The sequence below is a fragment of the Athene noctua genome, chromosome 13 (assembly GCF_965140245.1).
Source record: "Athene noctua chromosome 13, bAthNoc1.hap1.1, whole genome shotgun sequence".
Lineage (NCBI taxonomy): Eukaryota > Metazoa > Chordata > Aves > Strigiformes > Strigidae > Athene > Athene noctua.
In genome coordinates, this window is record NC_134049.1 from 20,220,651 (window position 1) to 20,242,703 (window position 22,053).

The 22,053-nt window shown below is 37.5% G+C and overlaps 1 protein-coding gene across 4 annotated transcripts in view; it reads left to right on the forward strand.

The window, feature by feature from the left end:
• The window catches only part of UBE2Q2 (ubiquitin conjugating enzyme E2 Q2), a 54,965-nt gene that overhangs the window by 16,970 nt on the left and 15,942 nt on the right, over window positions 1-22,053 (forward strand). For 2 of the 4 annotated variants that reach the window (XM_074916707.1, XM_074916708.1), the window contains exons 2-6: window positions 402-506; window positions 7,798-7,902; window positions 9,556-9,612; window positions 11,713-11,853; window positions 20,038-20,122. In XM_074916707.1, the coding sequence (XP_074772808.1) occupies window positions 402-506; window positions 7,798-7,902; window positions 9,556-9,612; window positions 11,713-11,853; window positions 20,038-20,122 (493 nt within the window). The remainder of the gene's footprint in view (window positions 1-401; window positions 507-7,797; window positions 7,903-9,555; window positions 9,613-11,712; window positions 11,854-20,037; window positions 20,123-22,053) is intronic. The other 2 variants (XM_074916710.1, XM_074916709.1) reach the window with 2 other exon arrangements.

A 22,053-nucleotide genomic window follows, 5' to 3' on the forward strand; every position in this document is an offset into this window, starting at 1 on the left:
TGTTAAATTGGCATCAATACAGTTTTATTCTTTGACATGTACTACTTGTGATTACATTTTTTGGTAATGATCACCTGTACTGCATTTCTAGTTTTCTCCCTGCTCCACCTGCCCCCAGGGTTTTAAACTTCTCAACACTGTTTCTTATGTATGTCCATCATCTAATCAAGATGACAATAGGATGAAATACTAGAAGAATCAGCGGACTGGATTTCTTACAACTTCTTTTGTATTGCCTAAAAATGCTGTATTAAAAGCTTCTATGTTACCTGGCTTAGAAAGTAAGATAAAAGGTGATGTTAATACTGTGTTGTGAAATTTTTGGGGTGAATGAGTTTTAAAAGCTTTATGGGTTTTTTGTTTATTTATTTGTTGGGTCTTTTGTGTTGTTTTTTTAACAGGAGTCTTACCCCTCTTCATCACCAATATGGTTTGTAGAATCAGATGACCCAAACCTGACTTCAGTCTTAGAGCGTTTAGAAGATATTAAGAAGAGCAATACTCTGGTGAGCCAAGTGTTTTGGTTGTTTTGGGTATTTATTTAGCTTTGTCACATTAACAAGCAATTTAATTAGTTCAGTTTGGGTGTTATATGGGGGGATTTGTAAACACAAGTATATCTTCCAAAAAGCACGTGAACTTTCTGGTACTTAGAGGGGGCCTACGGGAAAGATGGGGGAGGATTCTCTTATCAAGGAGTGCAGGGATAGGATGAAGGGTAATGGTTTTAAACTAGAAGAGGGTAGATTTAAATTAGATATAAGGAAGAATTCTGTTCTTCACTGTGAGGGTAGACAGACACTGGCACAGGTTGCCTGGAGAAGCTGTGGCTGCCCCCTCCCTGGCAGTGTTCAAGGCCAGGTTGGACGGGGCTTTGGGCAACCTGGGCTAGTGGAAGGTGTCCCTGCCCATGGCAGGGGGCTGGAACTGGATGGTCTTTAAGGTCCCTTCCAACCCAAACCAGTCTATGATTCTGTGAAAAGTAATTCAAAAGATTTGAGTCAAGGAGGGGAAGAGTACTTAAATGCTTGCTTTTTAAAAGAAGTTAAGTTTCAGCCCCAATAATTACAGTTTAAAGTTTTCTGAAAATAATTAAACAGTGAAATGCATGAGAACCTAAAACTACTGAAGAAACCAGCTCTTCCAGAGTTTTCTTTGTACAAAGATCAATTACAGAAGCAAAAGTTTTCTGTTCTTGAATGTATGTTCTCCAAAACATGGTTGTAATGGTAACTGATACAAAAAATTCCTGGTTTCATTGAAGACAACTTGACCCTGATAGCTTCTGGTTCATCAGAATGTTCCTTAGATAGTGGTAAGTTTGAACAGTGTTGTGAGTTTGGATGATTGCCATTTAAAGTAAATTGTTGCACAGTTTCTAATGGTAGTTTTGTTTTTCAGAAAACTATCTGGCATTATATCTTACTTGAGTACTCTTTTGATGTAGTGGTAGGAGCTCTGTGTGTGTGTGTATATATATATAAATTCTCATTTTATATAGGAAAGTAAGTGTCTTTGAATATTTTTTGGACATAAGTTTCAGTACAAATATACTTTTTTCCATACAGAGCAGTATTGCGGCCTACTGACAAATTCAGTTGTTCCTCTCCAAATTCAGCTTGATGCATATTAAATAGCCCTTAAGAATAATCTTTATTTTAACTTTTTTGTTTATTTATGTATATAGGAACACATGCATGCACATGATGCATACAAAACAAATCAGTCTTGCAGAATACTGCTTATTGCTTGGATTATATGCTGGCCTTAGTATTTGCCTGCTTTGTGAAAATTGGGAATGTTCTTTCTCATGAAATCACTTACCTGTAATATTTACTGGGATAATGTTAAGCATATTTGACCTTAAATAAGGATGTGTAAATTTCTTTTTCTAAAGAGTATTTAAGATGCATTTGACTTCTAGCAGAAATAATTAGAAAACTAACAAGCAAGTGAGGGCCTTTATGGACCTTCCCATAATTAAAAACTAAGTGGCATTGCAGAGGAGCATTACTGTTTTAATGTATTGTTGTTGGATCTCATTACAGGAGACATACGTTATCAGTTGTGCATTTTCTGCTTAAAACCTAAACTTTAGACTAAACTACATGTAGAAGAATGTTACAGATCTCCTAGTCTTTGTGATTTCTGCCTAGAAAGACATACTACAGTATAGTAGCAGGAAATATGGCCAAATCAACTTTTTTCTTAAATACACTTTTCAGAAGGTTCTCCAGCTTTAAGCTGGTGTGGCTAGTAGCTTCAGACTAAAGGTTTTAAACAAGGTATTTCCTGTGTCTAACTACCTACAGGTTTGCTTGTAATAGGCTAGAAAGACTTATTGCAAACATTCATAGGATTTGCTGTCGTGAATTGCATATGCACGTAAACTGCTCACTGTAAGAAAACAGCTTCTGATATCAAGATTGTACTTGCCCATGTAAAAGCTGATGGGTTGATGTAATAGACACCTGTGGATGGCCCGTTGGTTTCTCAGGAATCCACCCTACATCATGTTATGCCAAGGTGAAGACAGATGGGAGTGGTTGAAGAGACAAATACTTGCATTACAAAGTCCGATTTCTCTGTTTTGTTCAAAAGGCTTGGTTTTGTGGGTTTTGGGTTTCTTTTTTCTCCCTACAACTTTTCCCTGTGCAACTCTCTCCCCTTCAAGGTCATTGGAGCAACACACACAGACTTCTTGGAATAGGGTAGGAAGGGATAAGGAACTACTTGTAGAAATACAGAGGTTTCTGATTTATCATGCCATGTCCTAGTAACTCAGTTCAGTTTAGACTTTTAGAATATTTCAAAGCAGTTTTAATTTATTGCAGCTAAAGTAGCATTTGTGCCATGTTGCTCTAAAGTCATAAAGTTATTGGAACAGTCAAATTTTGAATGGGAAATTGCATTGTACTCTTCCAGGAGCTCAACTGAGCACAGTGAACATCTGTTAAAAGCACTGCTAGCACGTGTACCCTGATGTAGTGTTCTTTGGTATTGCTCTGCCCTTTCTACTTGCTTTGTAACTTTAGCCAGGTGTCAGCTATTTGTGAAACTGAAGAACATGCTCTTCAGGCATAGAAGTTTGACAGGGATATATATATATATATAGATAGATATAGATATAGATATATATATATGGAAGCCTTGTCATTTGACATGGTAAAAGGAAAACTTTTACTATGTTGAAATCATGCACATGTTTACTGGAAAATTTTCTGTGGTTCTGAAACTGTGTTACCTTGGCATCAGCATGGTGCTATTTGCTATGAAAATTTGTCAAAACACTAAAAATGTTGAAAGATTGTAAAGAACATGATCAGCATTAGGTTTGGAGTCTTTAACTGCTTGACTGCTGATATTGAGCAAGTTCCAGTCAGCGGATGAAGGGGCTGCAGAATGTGACCCCTAGTGTCTCCTGAGCTCTTTTCCAGATCCTGAAAGTCAGCATCACATTAGACTTGGTAGGTGTATAGTTGCAACTGACAGCTGCCTTCTAGTGGTTGTGCCATGCAAAAGAGACATCCTCCAATTTCGTTGTTCTGTTTAATGTAATGGAAGTTATCCTTGCAAGTCTCAAACCTTACTTTCTGGGTTATTAAATACAGCTGCACATGATTTGGAGGTTTGCTTTTTAAAGGCAATAGTGAAATGAACTTAAATTCAAATGGGCAGTTTTAATTTTAACTCTCCAAACCTTGAAGGCTTAAATTTGATTGGAAGACATCAAAAGTGTAGGATTCCTGGCAGAAGTATGTGTACAGCATGGATAAGCTGCTGTCCCTAAGCACACTGCTTCTGTGTTAAGAATTTAGCTTTAGTCTCATGTGATGGTATTTCAGGCAAGAATGTTGGCTCTTGCAAACCACCAATGTGGCAGCAACTAATTTTGTACTGGGGGTCACGAAAGCAAAATGCAGGAAGAAGCTTTGCTTTATTTTCTGAAACCGTCCAAGGCTGCTGGATGTGCATGAGGCTAGTTACTGTCACAGACTACCTGATAGCTCAGTAGTGGTCACACTCCACAGGACAGTTATTTCTTCCCTGTTTCCTCTTATATTCTTCTTCAGCAGTTTCCTTCAGTGGTAGGCTAAGATTTATTGATTCATTTGTTTTTATATAGATAATAGTGTGTATATATAAGTAGATAGAAACATATAGAAAAATAAGTATGTGTATACTTACTGTACTTTGTAAATCCATGTTTCTTGGTAATCGGAAAACAAGGTGCTTCATAGCAAACCCGGCAGTATATTAATATCATTAAAGGTATCCTAAAATTGTTAATACTTTCATGCAGCAGTAGAAAGATCTCTTCATGCATAAAAAGGCCTCCTAATAAAGGTTTAGAAAATTTGTTCTAAACTGTTTTCAGATTTGTAAGATGTTAATACAGAAAATGTGAAATTCTAAGAGGTGTTTTTGTGCTCTAAAACAGCATTATGGTGTTCATAAGAGCAACCAAGTTCTTAGAACTCCTGAAGGATTAAAAGTTCTATTATAGATATATATATATTACATTTTAATGTTTTTGTTGTTATTTTTATATTGATTATAATCAATATCATTAGTTTATAAATTTGTCACTGTATTTGGTCACTTGAGCATTTACCTTATACAGGCTATTTATATTGCTCCTTTAATACCCTGTGGATTTTGCATTCTAGTTGCTGCTTAGTTTCTGCTTTAGGCAGTTTATATTTCAGGGCAACTATCAGTATACTGATAGCACACTGCAGCAGCAGCAAAGTGTGTGTTAAGCATTCATCTTACGTTAGCCAGGCATGTGAAATTAGCCTGGAAATACATTTAAATTATTAATACATGGCAGAAATCTGCTATCCCTTTCAATACAGTCTATTCATGTACCACTAACACATACCAAATCGTGCTAGGTCCTGCTTATAGCAGGGGGTTGGATCAGATGACTTCCAGACATGGCTTTCAGACCAAATTACCCTATGATTTTTTTGTACCTATGTTCAGTTCGTAAGGGATAATGGTGATGGTGATCCATGGCAGAAGGATCAAGGATATGAAATGAATTTCTATGGAGGAAAAAGCATAGCAATAAGGAGAAGGGTTGTAGAGATGGGGTCAGCTTCTCGCTCTGCCACCACGTTTGCAGGTTATGGAAACTGATGTCAAGTAAAACAACTTAGCTGTAAAAATGAAACTGCAGTTTGACAGTTGCATTAAGCTAACCCCAAAGTGTAGACTGCTGCCAAGGAAGGGGGTCCTTGCCCTCAACTGCACATTCCTGCCTTCCCCTTTATGAAAATTGGTCCTTATGCGCTGAAGCACATCAGGAATTGATCTGCCACGAAGCTTGTAAGCTGCTGCATGGTTGTGTGATCTCTGGTGCCAGTGCATATGAGAAGGTGGAAATGTGCTGCTGGAGGCAGGAAGACACCTCTTCAGGCACAGCCACTGTGCAGTTTGGTCCAGGTTCTTCAGGAGCTTGTTGCTTTCACAGTGCTTGTGTACCTCGCAGTGGTGCTCTGTTCTGAAGGAAGTGAGAGAAACTTGCAATGTGTTAGGTCCTGGATGCAAAGATTCCTTCTGAATTTCAATTCAGGTGACAGGACTTTTTATGGAGTAGAGGAAGCAGGGCAGGAAGCAGTTCTTAACTCTCAGCCCTTACTGTTTCTTTCTGAGACACATCTAATACTTGTGTTCATCTGCTTTTCAAAGCTTTGGACTAGCCAAATGCCAGTGGTGGTATTCTTCCCACACCATTTAGATTTTTTTGTATGCTTCACAACACTGGCTACACAAACAGATTACTGGCTTGCCTAGCTTTATATAGCTATGTGCGAAAAATGACAATTCCTGAAATTTTATGCTCCAACTCTCTGAGGCACTGTTAGTGCAGAGAAAAATTTTCTCAACAAAATGTGTAGTGGTGCACGTTTAAGCCTCTTATATGTGTTGAGAACAATAATTCTAAGACCTGTGACTTTATCTACCAACTAATGTATTGATTTATTAACCTGCTTTCTGCCTGCTAAGAGATTTCCTGATGTTTCAGACACCCAAGGAAGGTTCAAAAATGTGTAGAGTCTTAACACTGCTGAGAAACGTGATTGTTAGTGAAAGCGTGTGGCAACATAAACTATTACATTTGAGGTATATACTCACAAGAAATGTGTTGCTGATACACCAGTTCTTTTGGTATCATGTGCTTTATTTTTTGAGTTGAGGATGACTGTCACAAATGATGCAGAAACAGAAAAAGCGGTGTGATAGAGAACATTGTAATTCTTGTAATGCAGGCTGGTATGTTCATGGCCTCCAATGAGTAAATAACGTTTCTATTGAATGTTGAATTCTACTGGAGAAGGAAAAAGCACCAAAGTTTTCAAGTAGCATAAGGGCAACATTTTCTTATCACTGCTAGTGATATGGGCTCAGAAACGAGTTCTTAACCCTGGAGAGGCTGAATTTTCACTTGCAGTAAGGTAAGAGCATTTAAACTGGCCAATAGCAAGGCTTTAGACACGTAGAGTATTTTGGTGTGACTAGATTTTTCTTAGATGCTTTATTGTGTATTTTAAGAAATACAGTACACAAATGCCAAATAGTCTTGTAGAGGTGGTATTCTTTTGGGATAATATGGTCTATGCTGTACCTTGGGTGAGGCCACATTGCCTGAGTCTCCCTCCTTTATGGATAGGTACTTAAAGGGGAATGGGGGTTGCAACTCTTAAGTGTAACTACTAGTAGTGTGGAAGGATATGTGTACAGAAATGGCTATCTTGCATGCTACCTTCTACAAGTGGCAAGACAAGCTTCCTTTGGTATCTGGAAGAAAAGTCCATACATGGATATATAATTTTTGCAAGCTTCATCTAGGGTATTATTCTGCAAATAATGAAGTGTTGATAATTTTTCAAACGTATTGTGCAGTCCTTCCTTTGTTTTTCTGACACAGCTATGCAAAGACCTTGAAAAGTGAGGAAATGCGGTAGTACAGTCTTTTATGGTCTTGGCCTTAACTCGGAGGAATCTGAGGCTGCTTAGAGAAAACTAACAGCTATGGAACTCTACTTAATTAGCATGGTGATCAAGAGGCAAACAATGTTTCCCTGTTTTTGCAGAACTAAATTTAGTTTCTGGTTAGCATTACCCTGAATGAAAGGTGTTCCATATTTTAGAGTTAACAGAACACAGTCAATGTAATACTGATTTCTGTTTCCAACTTTCAGTGATAGTAACAGGTTGTGCCTCGACCTGGTACAAGATACGGGAAGCAGACTAATTGGGCTCTAGCTCAGAGCTTGGCTAGTTTCTGTGCCTTGTACAGTGTTTGTCTTGCTTCTAGTGCCTCACTTGTGTGCCCTAGAAAGGGATTCAGGATGTGAAAAATCAAGACTGCTCCTCCTTGTGTTTTTGAAGACATGATCTTTAACCTAGGAAACTGGAATGGACTACTTTGTCTCATGGAATATGACCATTTGATTATTCCTTAGTGATTCGTGGCTGAGGCACCTGTGCTGGGAATAGATGATGCTGCCATGGCAGATGATTCTTTTGCTCATGTTTTTTTGTGCTTGACATGAAGATGAATGGGAGCCATCTTTAATTCGCCATGTCCTTGGTTTCTCATTGTGAGGATTTTATTACAATGACTATGGAGAAAAAGAGGCATCTTTAAACTTTATTCCAATGAGTGCAGATTTAAATGCTATACACTGACTGAAAGGTCAGTACCAACATAGGAAGAAAATTCAGAATATATTGTTCTGTGCTTTGGCTTAAATGCATGTTTCCGTGTTTTCTTTTTTTTTATAGCTTCTTCAACAGCTGAAGCGATTAATATGTGACCTCTGCAGATTATATAATCTTCCTCAGCATCCAGATGTTGAAATGTTAGATCAGCCGTTACCAGCTGGACAGGTAAATTAAAATACTGTGGACACTTTCTTATGGCAATGAAGGTGTTGTTTTTTTCAAATCCAAGAAACATGATGGTGGGAATGATTAAGCCTTGGCTGAGATATGAAGTACTGTAGTGTTCTCAATTTGAATTTTGTTTGCAGAATCCATTTAATAATAGTGTGATAATATTACACAATTTACTTTGGAGTTCCTGTATCATTGAAAGGTGTATATGTGATACCAGTCCTGTCAATTTAATTCCCCCCTAAATGTTGTTCAAGCCAATCGCTGTGCATTCCTAGTGCTTCCCAAATTTTCATTTTTTCCAAAATGTAAATGTGATTAAACAATACTTGCTTTTTGTTGAAGAGTATATGTTTTACAGTGTGCACTTGGATGAACTACTGTTGATGTTTTCTTTCCTCTTCAATCCCTTGCAGAGACATGGGATACCAAGACCGTATGCTACTTTGGGTAGGGAGTATCTGAAGTGCCTTGTTTAATTTTTGTGCAATTGACAAATTAGGAGTTGTGAAGGGCTGTGAAATGTTCTGGTTAACTAAAATGTTTTGTATTGTGCTGAAAACAGAACTGGTAACTGGCGGTAACTGTTCATTTTTGTATTTTTAATAAGATTATAATACCTTCTTTTGCTTATACATGTTAAGATGACATGATTTCTAAAATCTCCTATAGTGTAACAGATGGTTTTCCTGTGGTGACAGTACTATAGTAATGACAAATAACTTGCTTAATTTTGGTCACGTGCCAAACAGTAATCCTATAGGTCTTTTCTCTCAGCCACCCACATAGCAGTGCAACTGTAAGGCAATAGGCCTGTAATATTAGGAAGCAGCCTCATTTGAAGAGCCTTGCTTATGCTCTGAAACTAAAAAACAAACTTGTGGAAGTTTTCTTAGCCTTATTATCAGATAATTTGTGGGTTAAGTAGGAGTGGCTTTAAGTCAGACTGAAGATCCATCTAGTCCCCTGTATTGTTTACAGCAGCGGCATTTCTTCTTTGCCAAAGGCAGAGTAAGCAGAGGACAACTGTATCAGAATGCTCCTGAGTCTTTATGCAGCTCAGACTTCCTGAGCTTGAGGTGGTATCCTGAAATTGAAAGCCATGAAAAATGAGCTCAATATATCATTTTGTATTTTATCAAATAACCTAACAACAGTGGCTATGTGATGACAGTAGTTGTTGCATAGGAGTTCCAGGTAGTGAGACAAAAATCCATTAAGTTTTAGAGGTCTAGAGTTTGTTGGGTTTTTCCTTTCAAGAGGTCTAGCATGTATATGGATTCTGGTCAGAGCTATGATCTGATTTCATGGTGAAGAGATCATGAGTTATAACCTGCTTGACTTGTTTATGGCGTTTGTCACTGTCTCAGAATAGGATATCCTTATTTGAATCGTAAGTTTCAACTTAGAACTTAATGTGAAATTAATTGTGATGCTCTATCTCTGCTTCATGCAAAAATCTCTTCACTGTTGTACTCCAGAAAAGCATCTTTGTATGTCTGTCATGTTAAACTTCAGTCCTCTGCAGACCTTGATAAGTGTAATGTTCATATATATACTGCTTTCTCTTATGATAGTAGAGTTCCTGGTTTTGAAAGAAAGGAACATATGCACAACTTATGCAGAAACCTCATTGTTGTATTGCAGAATGGAACAACAGAAGAAGTTACATCAGAAGAGGAGGAAGAGGAAGATATGGGTGAAGTATGTGTATATATGAGATAGTTGTCCTAATCTACTAGAATTCTGGCATTGTGCTCTGCATTTGCTGGCTAATTATTAAAGTAAACCGTAAAACGTAGTCTCTCCAAAGTTCAGTAGAAAAGATAATTAAAAATTTGGGTGGTTACCTTAATGTCAGCTTTCACTTCAACCACAAAACTAGTGAGATTTTCTTAAACCTGGATTTCAGTGTGAGCTTACTTGGATAGAGAGACCTGTACATCTGTTTGTGCTTTAGTCAAACAATACATAACACCGTGTGCCAAATCAGTAAGTTTGTGTTGTTAACTCCTATTTCAAACAGCATATGAACTGGCTCTGATATGGTTGAAAGTGCCTCCCAAATTGAAGCAGACTGGCTAAGAGTAAATTAGTCTGCTGATTCATTAAACAGGTGAGCTAATTTTTAACTAGGATACATTGAAGGAAATGGAAGGACATCCAAAACAGACATGCTAAACTTTAAGGGGTTTATGCCATGTCTGGCAACATGGTGCTTCTTTTAATGAGCTTTTTACTGTGTGAGAACCACCCCTTTCAATTACTTGTACTGCATGTTAGAATAGCTCTAAGATGCTTGCTTTTTAAACCACTACAGTAGCCTTGTTATAACAGACCTGACTACTTCAGATTTATATTTTTAATAAAGGAGGAGTGTAGTAAGAATGAACAACTCATTTTCTGAATAAAGGTCTTCCTTTAGAAAAGATCTAAATGTTGCCCCTGTTCTGGAGTTAGTTTGAAGCAGCCTATCTTATACCATACTTAGCCTGATCCAGACCATGTTTGTTGGAGCCAGAGTTCCTGTAAAGGTAGTATGTATTCTCCAGTATCCTGCTGCCACAAGGCTGTTGTTGCTTGTGGACTTGTAAGTAGCCTTTAGCACTCTGTTCAGGTTACTTAGACAAAAAAATTGTCATGTCATTATTTATAAACTGTCAGGTGGCATAGTGTGTGTGGCACTGGTATCACCAACTTGTAATCTAGTCCAATTTCTGAAGTGAAAAGCAGCTCACTGTTCCTAGGGCTGTATCACTATTTTGAGAAATATGAGCATTTTAAAGAACACTCAGTCTAAAATCTGTTACAGTTGGAGGAAACAGTATTGTCAAAGGCACCAGATAGGTGTGGTTTTTACTATGTAAGATATCCTTGAATTTGCATTTATGGCCAGGTTTTCCTGCCATGCAAACAGATGGTTCATAAAGAGTAGCCACAGGTGGAGCACTGCATATTGGAACATGTCTGATAGTTGTGTGCTCATAGCTTACTGGTGTGGCTGCTGTAGTGCTTCCTTTTTAATCTCAAGGCATTTACATCCTTCCCCTCCCCTCCACAAATAGCACTTGAATCACCTTACAGGCAGCTGTCTTAAGTTCAGAGTGCTCCTCTGCAACAGGAGAACCCCGTCTCAGAATACAGAGGGGAGGATTTTTCAGTGGCTTAGTCTAGAACTCAAAACTAAAATGTTGGCTTGTGCGATCAGAATACTTGATCACATAATTTTGTCTCACCCTAATTCCAAGTTGCTGCATCTAATCTTTAGCCGAAATGTTCACCTTGAATAAAAGTACATCTAGCTTTCTGATACATAACTTTCCTGAAGGGTTGCTGTAACCCTGCCAGATATGTTAATCATTGTTTGCCAGAAGTATAATATAGCTAGGATTCTAATTGAAAAAAGACTCTGCTGTTCAAAACATCTCGGAGACACCCTAACATTGGGTACTCTTGGATTCTTAAGCCCTGTTCAAAATGCCTTAACTTCTTGTTTCCTACCTACTTCAATGGGCTAATTCACTAGAATCTTAACTTCTTGTGGAGGTTTTATTGTGCTTGTTTCTGTAACCAGAAGCATGTTGTGAAATGTGGTCTCATTTGTATTATGAAGGCTCCCTACGCTTCCAGTGAATACTGCTGGCTGAGAGAGCGAAGTTAGAGCAGAACAGAAATGCCATCCAACAGCCACTAATACTTAGTGCTGTGCAGTATGCGACTGTATCCATAAATGCCCTTGGAGAGAGTTTCATTGAACGAAGATCACGTTAAGTTACTTACAGTGAATTTTCCTCTATCCTGTAGGACATTGAAGATCTGGATCACTATGATATGAAGGAGGAGGAACCAGTTGATGGGAAGAAATCTGAGGATGAAGGCATTGAAAAAGAGAACCTTGCAATCTTAGAAAAAATCAGAAAAAATCAAAGGCAAGATCACTTAAATGTGAGTTAATGATTTATGTTTTTTCTCTGTAATATTTCTGTCTGTAAAATACAAATCGTTTTCAGCAAATAAAGCCTACTGCTATGCACCTAGACATAAATTAGCATGTAGCTGATTTCCAACATATATAAGACAAACATCTCAAGTTATGGGACCTAAATAGCTCTTTTTGGTGAAGCTTGAATAGGCTAGCTAGGATTGCAAGGTCATTTAGTAACTGGACTCATCTTTCATCAAAAATCTTTGGCACAGGAAGTTAGTTGTCAGCCCACATCCCAGAGAGGCACAGAAACTACCTCAAAGCTCTCATCCTGGGGGAATGGCATCATAATTTTTGTCAAGCTGAGGTGGGGTATTCTTGGCATTTTAGATGAAGAAACATCTTTTAGTTTTTTCACTAGAGTCAACTCTTACATGCGAATCCAGGTGTCACACTTGTTAATTATATTTAACTGATTATCCAGAGGTATCTATTTGGTTGTCCCTCTGTCTCTTTCTCGATGCCTTTGTTACGAATAGTAGTCCTCCTTGCAGAATCAGCAGAAAGCATCTAGGTTATAAGCATGACTTTTGTTGCTGAACCCTTATTAAAATAAAGCCATATACAAAACAGACTGCATTAAAATTCATGGGTGACTTAACATACTTAGTAAACCCAGGAATTTGTGCTTTAAATCCACTTTATGCATGAGTTTGTTTTTCAGTATTATCTACACCATGTGGAAATTACTGACGGGTGTTGGGGTTTTTTGCCAGACATAAAGCAAGGGGCCTTCAGCAGCTCTACAGCTTTATTATCACAGTTTTGAGTGATCCTGCCAGCAGGCAGTTGTAAAAAGTGTTTGTTCTCCAGAGGCTTAGAAGTGTTTTGTCACAAGTGCCAAGTTTCAGAGAACCTTCTGCTTCTCAAAGGTGCGTGTAGGAGGGAATGATGATGTCACACAACCTTAATTTTATTTAGCCTGGCTTCCAAAGAAATCAAACTTTTGTTTCACAGAGGCTTAAAATGTGTAACGCATCTGTTCGTGACCAGTTTCAACCAAAAGTAAGGGTTCTAAAATTTCTGTAAGTCACCTGTACAGAAGGAAGGTGCTTGAACTGGTGCTTGCTACTGTGAGCTCATAAGGGTTTTTTTATATGTTGTTTGGCAAGTCAGCAGACATGTACATCGTGTCCAGGCACAAGATGTGCTATTTCTTATTAAGCTAATAGCTGAGGATGTGAGCAGTAGTTAGGTACAGGGGAGGGACCTGTATTTAGGGAAGGAATAAGATTTAGGGATTGGTATGTAGGGAACACCTGGATTTTTGCCTAAGGAACCACCTTTGTTCTAGTTCAAGAAAAATCTTGATGATTTTTCCAGTAAATAATTTCTAAAAAGCCTAAATTATATTTAAATTATATTAGATTCAAGAGAATTGCTGTAATGTAAACATCTTTTGATTTGTAGTGACAACTATGTATATTCAAAGTGCTCAGCGCTAACCAAGCCAATCCACTTCTAATATTGGATGCACTCCTGGTAGATCTAGTTATAAGACTTTTGGGAAAAGGCTCCTTTAATTAGTAGAATCTTGATTATTTTTTGTCATGAACTACTGACCCCAAATAACTAGTTTAGAAAAAACCTTCTTCCCTCTTAGTTACTGACACTTTAACATGGAAAAGAGTTTCAGTTTGTAGCCATCTGCTTTGCAAAGGAAACAAAATAGAAATGCTTTTGTTAGTTCTTCAACTACAAGTCTTCTGCTTCTGTCCCAGTGCTGTTCCAATATGACTTGAGTGCAAACCTGTCAAAAACACCTTAGACTTATGTTCTGCTGAAATAGGCAACATGAAATAGCTGGCTAGAGGAGACCGCTCTTTGATTTGTGTATGAATTCAGTAGTTACCTATCACATTGTATGATATTGATCACCTGTTTAAAAAAAAAAATAAAATAAAATTGAACAAAGCCAACCAGCCAAAAAAACCACCCCCAAACAAAAAGAAATCCAAACCTGATCAGTATTTCAGGCAAACATAAGCTGCCAAACTGCTTTTGCTGTATAGTCAAGTCTGTTTTAAGACTTGACTAATCATAAATACAATGGTCACTTAGTGGTTTCGTTTAAACTCAAATGTTTGCTCAGAGTTTGAGAAGATGCTTATTGAGATTCTGTATATTTCCATATTTATAACTCAGACCTACTGGTAAAGACTTCTTAATTGTTAAGAAAAAATAAGTCCTCCTGCAGCCTTGAAGACATGATCTGCTTTACCATCATTTAAAGATCTGGCAGAACTGAAGAAAGGCTTTTGTAATGTCAACATTCTTCCTTGGTGTGGAAAGCCTCTTAAACCTGCCGATTTTCTTTTGCTGTCTGTTCTTTCCCATTTGGCAAATACTGCCTTTCCTATTGCTTTTTCTGTCCACATCTAGTAGAGCTGAAATGAACACTGCTGTTTTTTTGTTTGACAACAGCAGATTCAACTTACATAATAGCCATTTCTCATGCCAAGACACTCTCGTTGACGCTGGTGCATAAACAAGGTCAGCTGAGTACAGGGAACAGGGTATTCAACTGCTGCTGAGGAACCATGGTATTTTTGTGGGTCACCAGAAATAGCTGTGCTGCTTAAATAATTTCTCAAAGGATTTGTGAGGGTTTACTTTTAAGTGCTTGAGAACTGGAAACTATAGCTGCACTACTGACCTAGGAAAGAGCTAACCTACTGGCACTTAAATGCCCCTTTATGCTGCCAAAACACAGGACTTTTAATAGAACCTGTTAAATATGATCTAAGATAGCGGAAGTTTGCTCAGTATCCTAACATAAAGCAAAATGTAAACTCTACAGCCCTTCATAGTGGGTTTTCTTAAAGGACAGTATGAGTTTCACAAACTTAAATGGAGTGGCTAAACGTAGTCTAGTTTTCACAGAAACTACACAGCACTTTGTATACTTCCTCTTGGTGTACTTTGTTTTCTCAACAGATGAAAGTAAAATAAAGCCATGCCACTTGCATGCTTGTTGTTGGATGAGAGAACGTGAAGCCTAATGTAGGGCTTTGACTAGTGCCTGATGCAACCAGAAGATTTTCAGTTTCTTCATATGTTTTTGGCCCAAATCCATGAGTCATCCTCTCTCCCCTTGGCTGAAATGCAGGTTGACGTTACGAATCATGCTAAAGGTTTTACCGTAGGAAAAGAGTGCATGCAGTCCCATTCTCGCATACTACTAACAGGTTAAAGACCTTTTTCTGCTGCTTAAGACTTTTGTCATAGGAGTTTGTAGGGTTTGTGTGTTTTATACAAGTTAAGAATATATATCTACTAATTTTGTAAATGAGTTTTCTTCCTTGGCAGTATCCCTAATCTTGCTGCTCTTGCCAGCATCAGGAAATAAGTGTGGCTTGCAGTACGGTATGTAACTTGGAGCAAGAGTTAATCCTCCTCTTAACATTGTAGTAACTGTAAAGAACCATTTGCTTACTGGGAGTAAAAAAAAATTCTTTGAACTGGAATCATTAACTTCAAATATTTAACAACTTGCTGCTGCTTGCTTTTCAGAGGTCTCTCCCCACATAGTCATTTTAGAGATTAATGCTTTTCTCATTAAGATAATGCTATTAGCTTTTTCTATTTCCGACTGAGGAGTTTATGCACTTTCCTTTAGAAGCCTCAATTGTCTCCACTTTCATCTTCAGATTTTATGAAGTGTAAGGTGTCACTTCTATTTTCAGTCTAATCCTTGAAGAAAGTATGAATCTCCTTTAACTTCTATGAATTAATGTACTTCCACACAAATACTGAAAAAGTTCAGTGGCCATAGAGTAAACTTGTTTTGGTTAGCTCTTTTTGGGTCACTTGACATTTTGTTATATTATCTTGGAGGAGTTTCCATTTTTTGTGTTTTGTTTTAGCAGGTAAATTTTGGTCTTGTGGCCGAATTTTCTGAAATGTATTGTGAATGAGGTTATTTACTGTACTGTTTTGACATGTGACAGTATTTTTCTGATCAGACAGAAAACAGACAATCTGGTCTTTGGATTTAAAACTGCAGTGAGCTGCATCTCCTACCTCAGATAACCCCTTTAAGGAGCAGACTGTGGTTATCTTTTGAGGAATGGTAGAGGGGGGGGAAAAAATCTCCAAAGGAGAAAATCTGAGGCTGCAAAACCTCCTATCTCTGGAGACTTAGTGCAGCAGACAGCTAGGGCAGTGGCATGTGCTGTGCTCACTTCTGCACAGTTAGGTGTGCCCTACTGACTTGTGAATGCAGAAACTCAGTTCTGAAGTCCTAGGTTTTTTTAGAAGTTGCTTAACTGTTGTAGAAAGTATTTTACTCATATTCATACAGTCACACTAAAATACTAGTTAAGGTTAGAAACACTTCCAAAAAATACAATGCCTACACTGACTTGGACCAAAGTTTCATGTTTCTGCCAGTGGCAGAAGCACATCCTTAGGGGGAAGAGTTTGAGAACAGGACAAGCTTGTAGTGATGCATCTCATGAATATTTTTCATGTCCAACAGTTTTGGCTCTGGGAATTCCTGTACCAGGTGTTTCTGTTGTTTGCAACTCTCAGCAATTGGCATGTTGTTCAGATAGATGTTTACTTCCTGTGGCAGGGATTTCTCCAGTTTAGCTGCTCATTGTTCTGGAGAACCACAAGTGTGCACAGGAGAGGATGATCAAGTGAGACTTTTTGTGCCTATTCAGTTACTTAATAGGAAAAAGCCATTTGGAGCTTGTCTGGCAATTCTGTTAACTACTTCAGTTTACAGATGAAACGGCTGTGTGTCTCTGCATTTGGCATCAACCCCACATGACAGATACCTGTCAGATCCCACCAGTTATTTCTAAGGCAGTTGTGACTGTAAGTCTTGATCTCACAACTGGAGAAATGGGAGCTCTATCTCCCTTGAAGTGGTAAGTCCCACTTTGCCAGAAGGATACTCAGTTATTTATATCTGAATTAAGTCTTTGAAATTATAACTTGCATATAGCAAGATATTATTGAAAGTTAAAGTTTTTAATTTTAGTGCTGTGCTAGTCAGAACTGAACTCACTGCTCTGCTATATGACACAGTGGTGTGATGCAAGTAGTACTCTCCTCTAAAATACAGTTTAACAGTAGTTATAAAAACCAGAATGAAAGCTTTGTGTTTCAGAGCAGTGGTGTTTGGTGTTAAGGTCACCATCAGGTATAGCAGTTAATCTCTGCGGGCTTCCTCTTCAGCTTCCTCCAAGGGTAGTTCAGAGCTTGTCAAGTAAACTCCTGTGCTAAACTCCTAGGTTAAGCTTGCTAGCCTCTTTCTCTTGATCAAAGATTACTGGCTTGCAGTCTATCAGTTCTTCAGAGTAGCAAGTCTAACTATATTTAATACTGCTCTATAAGGAGTGGGCAGACCAACTGGAAGCTCCTAGGAAACAAGGGTGAAAAACACTGTTACAGACCTAAAGTCTACAAAGGCTAGTTTACACACACTAAAACTAACCTTTTGGGATTTTTTAAATACCACTTCACTTTATCAGCAGTTATAATGGCACTGAGGAATAGAAGATACTCAAATTTTCATGTGCGAAGGTGAGCTGCCAACATTGTATACAGAATTTGGTAGCTTAATTTGGAAATAAAGATGTAATGAGGAAACTAGTTTTCCACTGGATGTCTTTAGAATTGAAGTTGTTCTTAAATTGCCTGTATTTAGAAATCGATATTCCAGGAAGAATGTAAGAAAAATCCTTTCTCTAAGAAATACAGGAGACGAGGCAAGGATATTGCATGGCTCTTCATGGAAAGCTTCTCTGAAGTTTTTCCTCCAGACTCAACACATTTATGAGTCTCAACCTTAACACTCACAGTATAGGTCTGAAAAACCACAGCAGTTGTACAGAGAATGGTGGTTAACACTGCGTTGTGTTAACTTTTTAAATGTATGCTAACTTTAAGTGTAATGCTTCCTTTTTCAGCTAATCTGCAAATAGTGGATATAAGTAGTATTAATCTGCAAATAATGTATATAAACAACCACTTTTTTTCCCATAAAACTTCATTCACTTGCTGTTACAGGAGGAGAAATCCCTTCTTTGTCTGATACTGCTCTACAGACAGGGGCTTCAGTGAATTGAGAAATGACTTGTCTGAAGCCCTATCCTTATGTAGCTTTTGTTTAATCAGAGGAAAGGAGTTGCCCTTTATTTGCATATTTAATTACAAAGTATGTTCTTCATACCGGTCCGTTAAGAAAAACTAGTGGAATTTCAGTAACCTGCAAATTAAATCCAGTGGAATATGGAAATGAATAGCCTGAAAGACTAATCTACAGATTATAGTGTGAAGCTAAGCATATTATATGATGCTACTGAACAGAGAAAACAAAGGAGTATATGGAGGCTTTAGTATCAAGTAACTATTACTGATATGTAAGACTTATTAAGAAATAATTTGATCCTACAGTTTAAGTCTATGTAGAGTATATAGTGTCACTGTTGACTTCAGACAAACAGGGATGATGTTTCAGGTATTAGACAATGATCACAGCTGCTTCAGATTCCTCTAGAAATACTTCTCTGACACTTCTGTCCAGAAAGGATCTGTCTGTAGATGTTCATAGGGTCTGAAAGGAAACTGCAGAAACAAATATCTTCAAATTTTTAGATGGAGTAGAAGAACAGACCTATAAACTCAGTACCTCATATAGAGAGGCTGAATTTAACTTTGTTCGGGGGGAGGGGGCTTTTTTGTGTTGGGGGTTTTTTGGGGAGTGATTCTCCCCTCCTCTTGCCCCAACCATACTTATGAGTGACATGTATTAGCCTGTATTTCAGTGGGAGTGACTGAAGTCCAAGCAGCAGCAGAGATCTGCACAGGCCTTATGAAAATAATCTACCTTTGGGAGACTGCTGGTGAAAGTCAAAGTTTCACAGGGCTGGTGTTCAGGGCGATAGCTTCCTTACCTTATTTCGAGTCCTTATTCCTTTTCCATATTTTAAATCTTGTAGCACTAATTTTTATCTGTATTCCAAAAATCTTGAATATAAAATGTTATTTCAGGTGGACTATATGAGCAGGGTAATTGTGTTAACATCTAAAGTTTAATATCAAAATCTTTCGTGCTAACTTTGGCATGGAATTGGAGAGAGTAATCTAGGTGCTTTGGGTGATCATATTATCTTAAATAAGTACTTCAGTTTTGTAAGAGGGGAAAGTTCTGTCCTCACTTTAAAGCTCAGAAAATTGGGACAAAATTTTATACCAAGGTCACAGAACTGTCAATGTTGGGAATGTATGCAGAGTACATCCAGTGCAGCAGTTGTTGATGTAAATTTTACTTGATAACTGGTGTGTTCCTTAGTTTGTCAGTAACTGGAGGTTTTTAGGGCCAGTCATATTTTAAATGCATGTCTCTTAAAGATCTTTTTGTTTTGCTTTAGTACTGTATCACAGGCTGAAATAATCAGGTTCAGAAATGGTATGCTAAGTTTTCTATCACTTTGAGATGCTGAGTAATACAGATTCTGCCCTGGTTGCATAAACCACAAGAACTATGACAAATCACAACAAAACATTTAGTATTTTAAGGTTTACTTACTTTAGTCTTCCTCTCTGTAGGTATTGATTTTTTTTCACTCTATTGCAATGAATGTGTTGCTTTTGTTCTGCATTTTCTAAATATTTTGCTTGGTCTTACTTCATCCAGAAGCTGCTGTTCTATAGTGGATGCTTCCCAACTCCTGTACCTTTTTTCATAACCAAATGCAAATATATTTCTGAGAAAACAGTAAAACCTTATGTGCAGAATCTTGTTCTTAGGATTAGTCTGCTCTTATGCACTGAAAAGAAGATTAAGAAGGTAAAAGGAAGTATTTCCCTATTAGAAATGTACTGTGGATGCATCTTGGAAATCAAGAGATTAAACTCCTTTACAGAAAAATGTGTGTTATACTTTGATTAAAAGTTTGTATCGCCTATACCACGTAGGAGTATATATTAATGTGCTGCTTTAGAGGGAGTGTCTTGTTTCTTTTGAGTAGACTTTGCTCACTAGAATATGTAACTTGTCAAAAACCTAATAGTAATATAGAAATTAATATATTTTTAATACCTGCTAGTTAGTGTAACTTTGTAAAGGAAATAAAGTTGTTTGTAAATACTACTTTTCACTAATTTGGAGTAATTTTTGTTTGTTACAGGGTGCAGTCTCTGGGTCAGTTCAGGCTTCAGATCGACTTATGAAAGAACTCAGGGATATATATAGATCACAGAGTTATAAAACAGGTAAAATACTTCTTATTTCCCTTAAAATACACTTTAAAAGAATTATCTTGGCAAATACTTCCTGCTAATCCCACTGTGTTTTGTTGTCATATATAGGTATATATGCGAGTGTGTATGCATGTATATGTGTGTACATATATATAAAAATACATAGATACATACATTATATATAATCTCATTCCATAAAGTAGTGTATTTGTGGAGGAAAAGGAAGTCAGGATATACATCCTCTAAAATGTTCTTTCTTTTTGTTATGCAAAGCTTCATATGAGAATTAACAGGATTGGTGTAACTAGGAGAATGCTCTTGGGGTGGATGACTACAAAGAACAACTCAAGATTACTCCTGTGGGACTTCTTGAGTTTTCAGAAATACCTGAAATTCAACTATCCAGGTATATAGGGCAAAAGCTTTCACCACTACCAGTGGGTAGTACTGCTCACAAGAATGTTTGCTGTAGAGGGATTTGTGTGCAACAACAGAAGGTTTTGTTATTATATAGGATTTAACCTTAATTACACTGCTGTTACTTTTATTATTTTGTGATGTTGTTAATCTCATTCTGAGCTCCATGTATTCCTTGGAATAAGGAATACAAATGGCAATAGAAAACAAGCTTGTCTTTTAGATTTGTTTGAATAACAGACACTGTTTAGCTTTAGGTAGGTGGTTGGCTGTTCTATTTGCTCTATATGAGGGCTGTATCTGAACTAGGTCAGCAAAGGAATCAGTATATTGAATTGTCTGTTATCGTACAAGAAATATAAATTACATAGGTTTCAGGCAAGTTGTATTCCTGTAGGTCAGCAGAGTAGAGAACTCCCATCACTGCAGCCAGGTATGAGGACCTGGTGCAAGCCAGGATGGGAACAGGAGGAATGCCCGATTAGAAAGTCAGTCTCAACTTTAATCTTCTATCCATGATTTTTCTGAACTTCTTCTCTAGTTTATTTCTAGTGGGCTTAAATTTCACTCAGTGGCTTTGGCATTGTAATTAGTGTGTAAAAGGACAGAGTTGGAGAGAACAGGCTGCTGTTTTGATTTCCCATATTTACCTTTTAGGTAAATAGTTTCACATGCTGAAGTACTGTGGACAGTGCTAAAATGTCTGAAGTATATATTTGATTAGGTAACCTAGTGTTGATTTAACATAGCCTACTTCTTTTAGGCTTTATTGCAACTGAGTGCTTGCTAGTATACCCTAATCACCATCTATCCAGTAAAGAATTAGTTTGGAAAGTCTAAGGTAGAGTCTAGAAATAGATGTGTATTATTTAATGAGGGATGCTTTACTACCCATGTATGGTCTTCAGGGTTTGTTTTTTGTGGTTGGAACAAAGATTGGGTATAACAAATCTACTTAACTATAAAGGCTGTATGGTGCTTAATCACATAGTGGTACTGCTGGAGGCACAACAAGGAGCCCCTATAATAGGTGTAGTTTGAAGTGAGGATTTGGGTTGCTTAATAGTGCCATATCTTGGCTTTAAGTTAATAACAAGTCTTAACTAGTTGCAGAAGACTGAACTCATAATGTAGGAAAACATACTCTAAATGAAAAGGAAAAGTAAACCTTAACTAAAAGTTGAGATACAAAAGGGTGAGTATAGTAAGTTACTAGCTTGTGACTCAGGAATATGTAAAAAGATTGCAATTGGATGCCTCCTGTCAATCTCTAAAATATGTTAATGAAGTGTCAAGTGGATGTTGACAGTATAGAACTGTTGGCAATCCTGGTTTGAAATCACTGTCCTACTGATATATTTATTAAATTTTGCCAGTAAATGATGCTGTTTGTTACAAAACTTACCTAGATTAATTCCTTATGGCTTCATGTAGTCTTAAGACTTGAATGAATTTAAATACCGGTTCTTCCCTGCACAAAACTACTGCTTTTATAGCCTAGTTCTGTCTTCTGTTGTTAGATAACT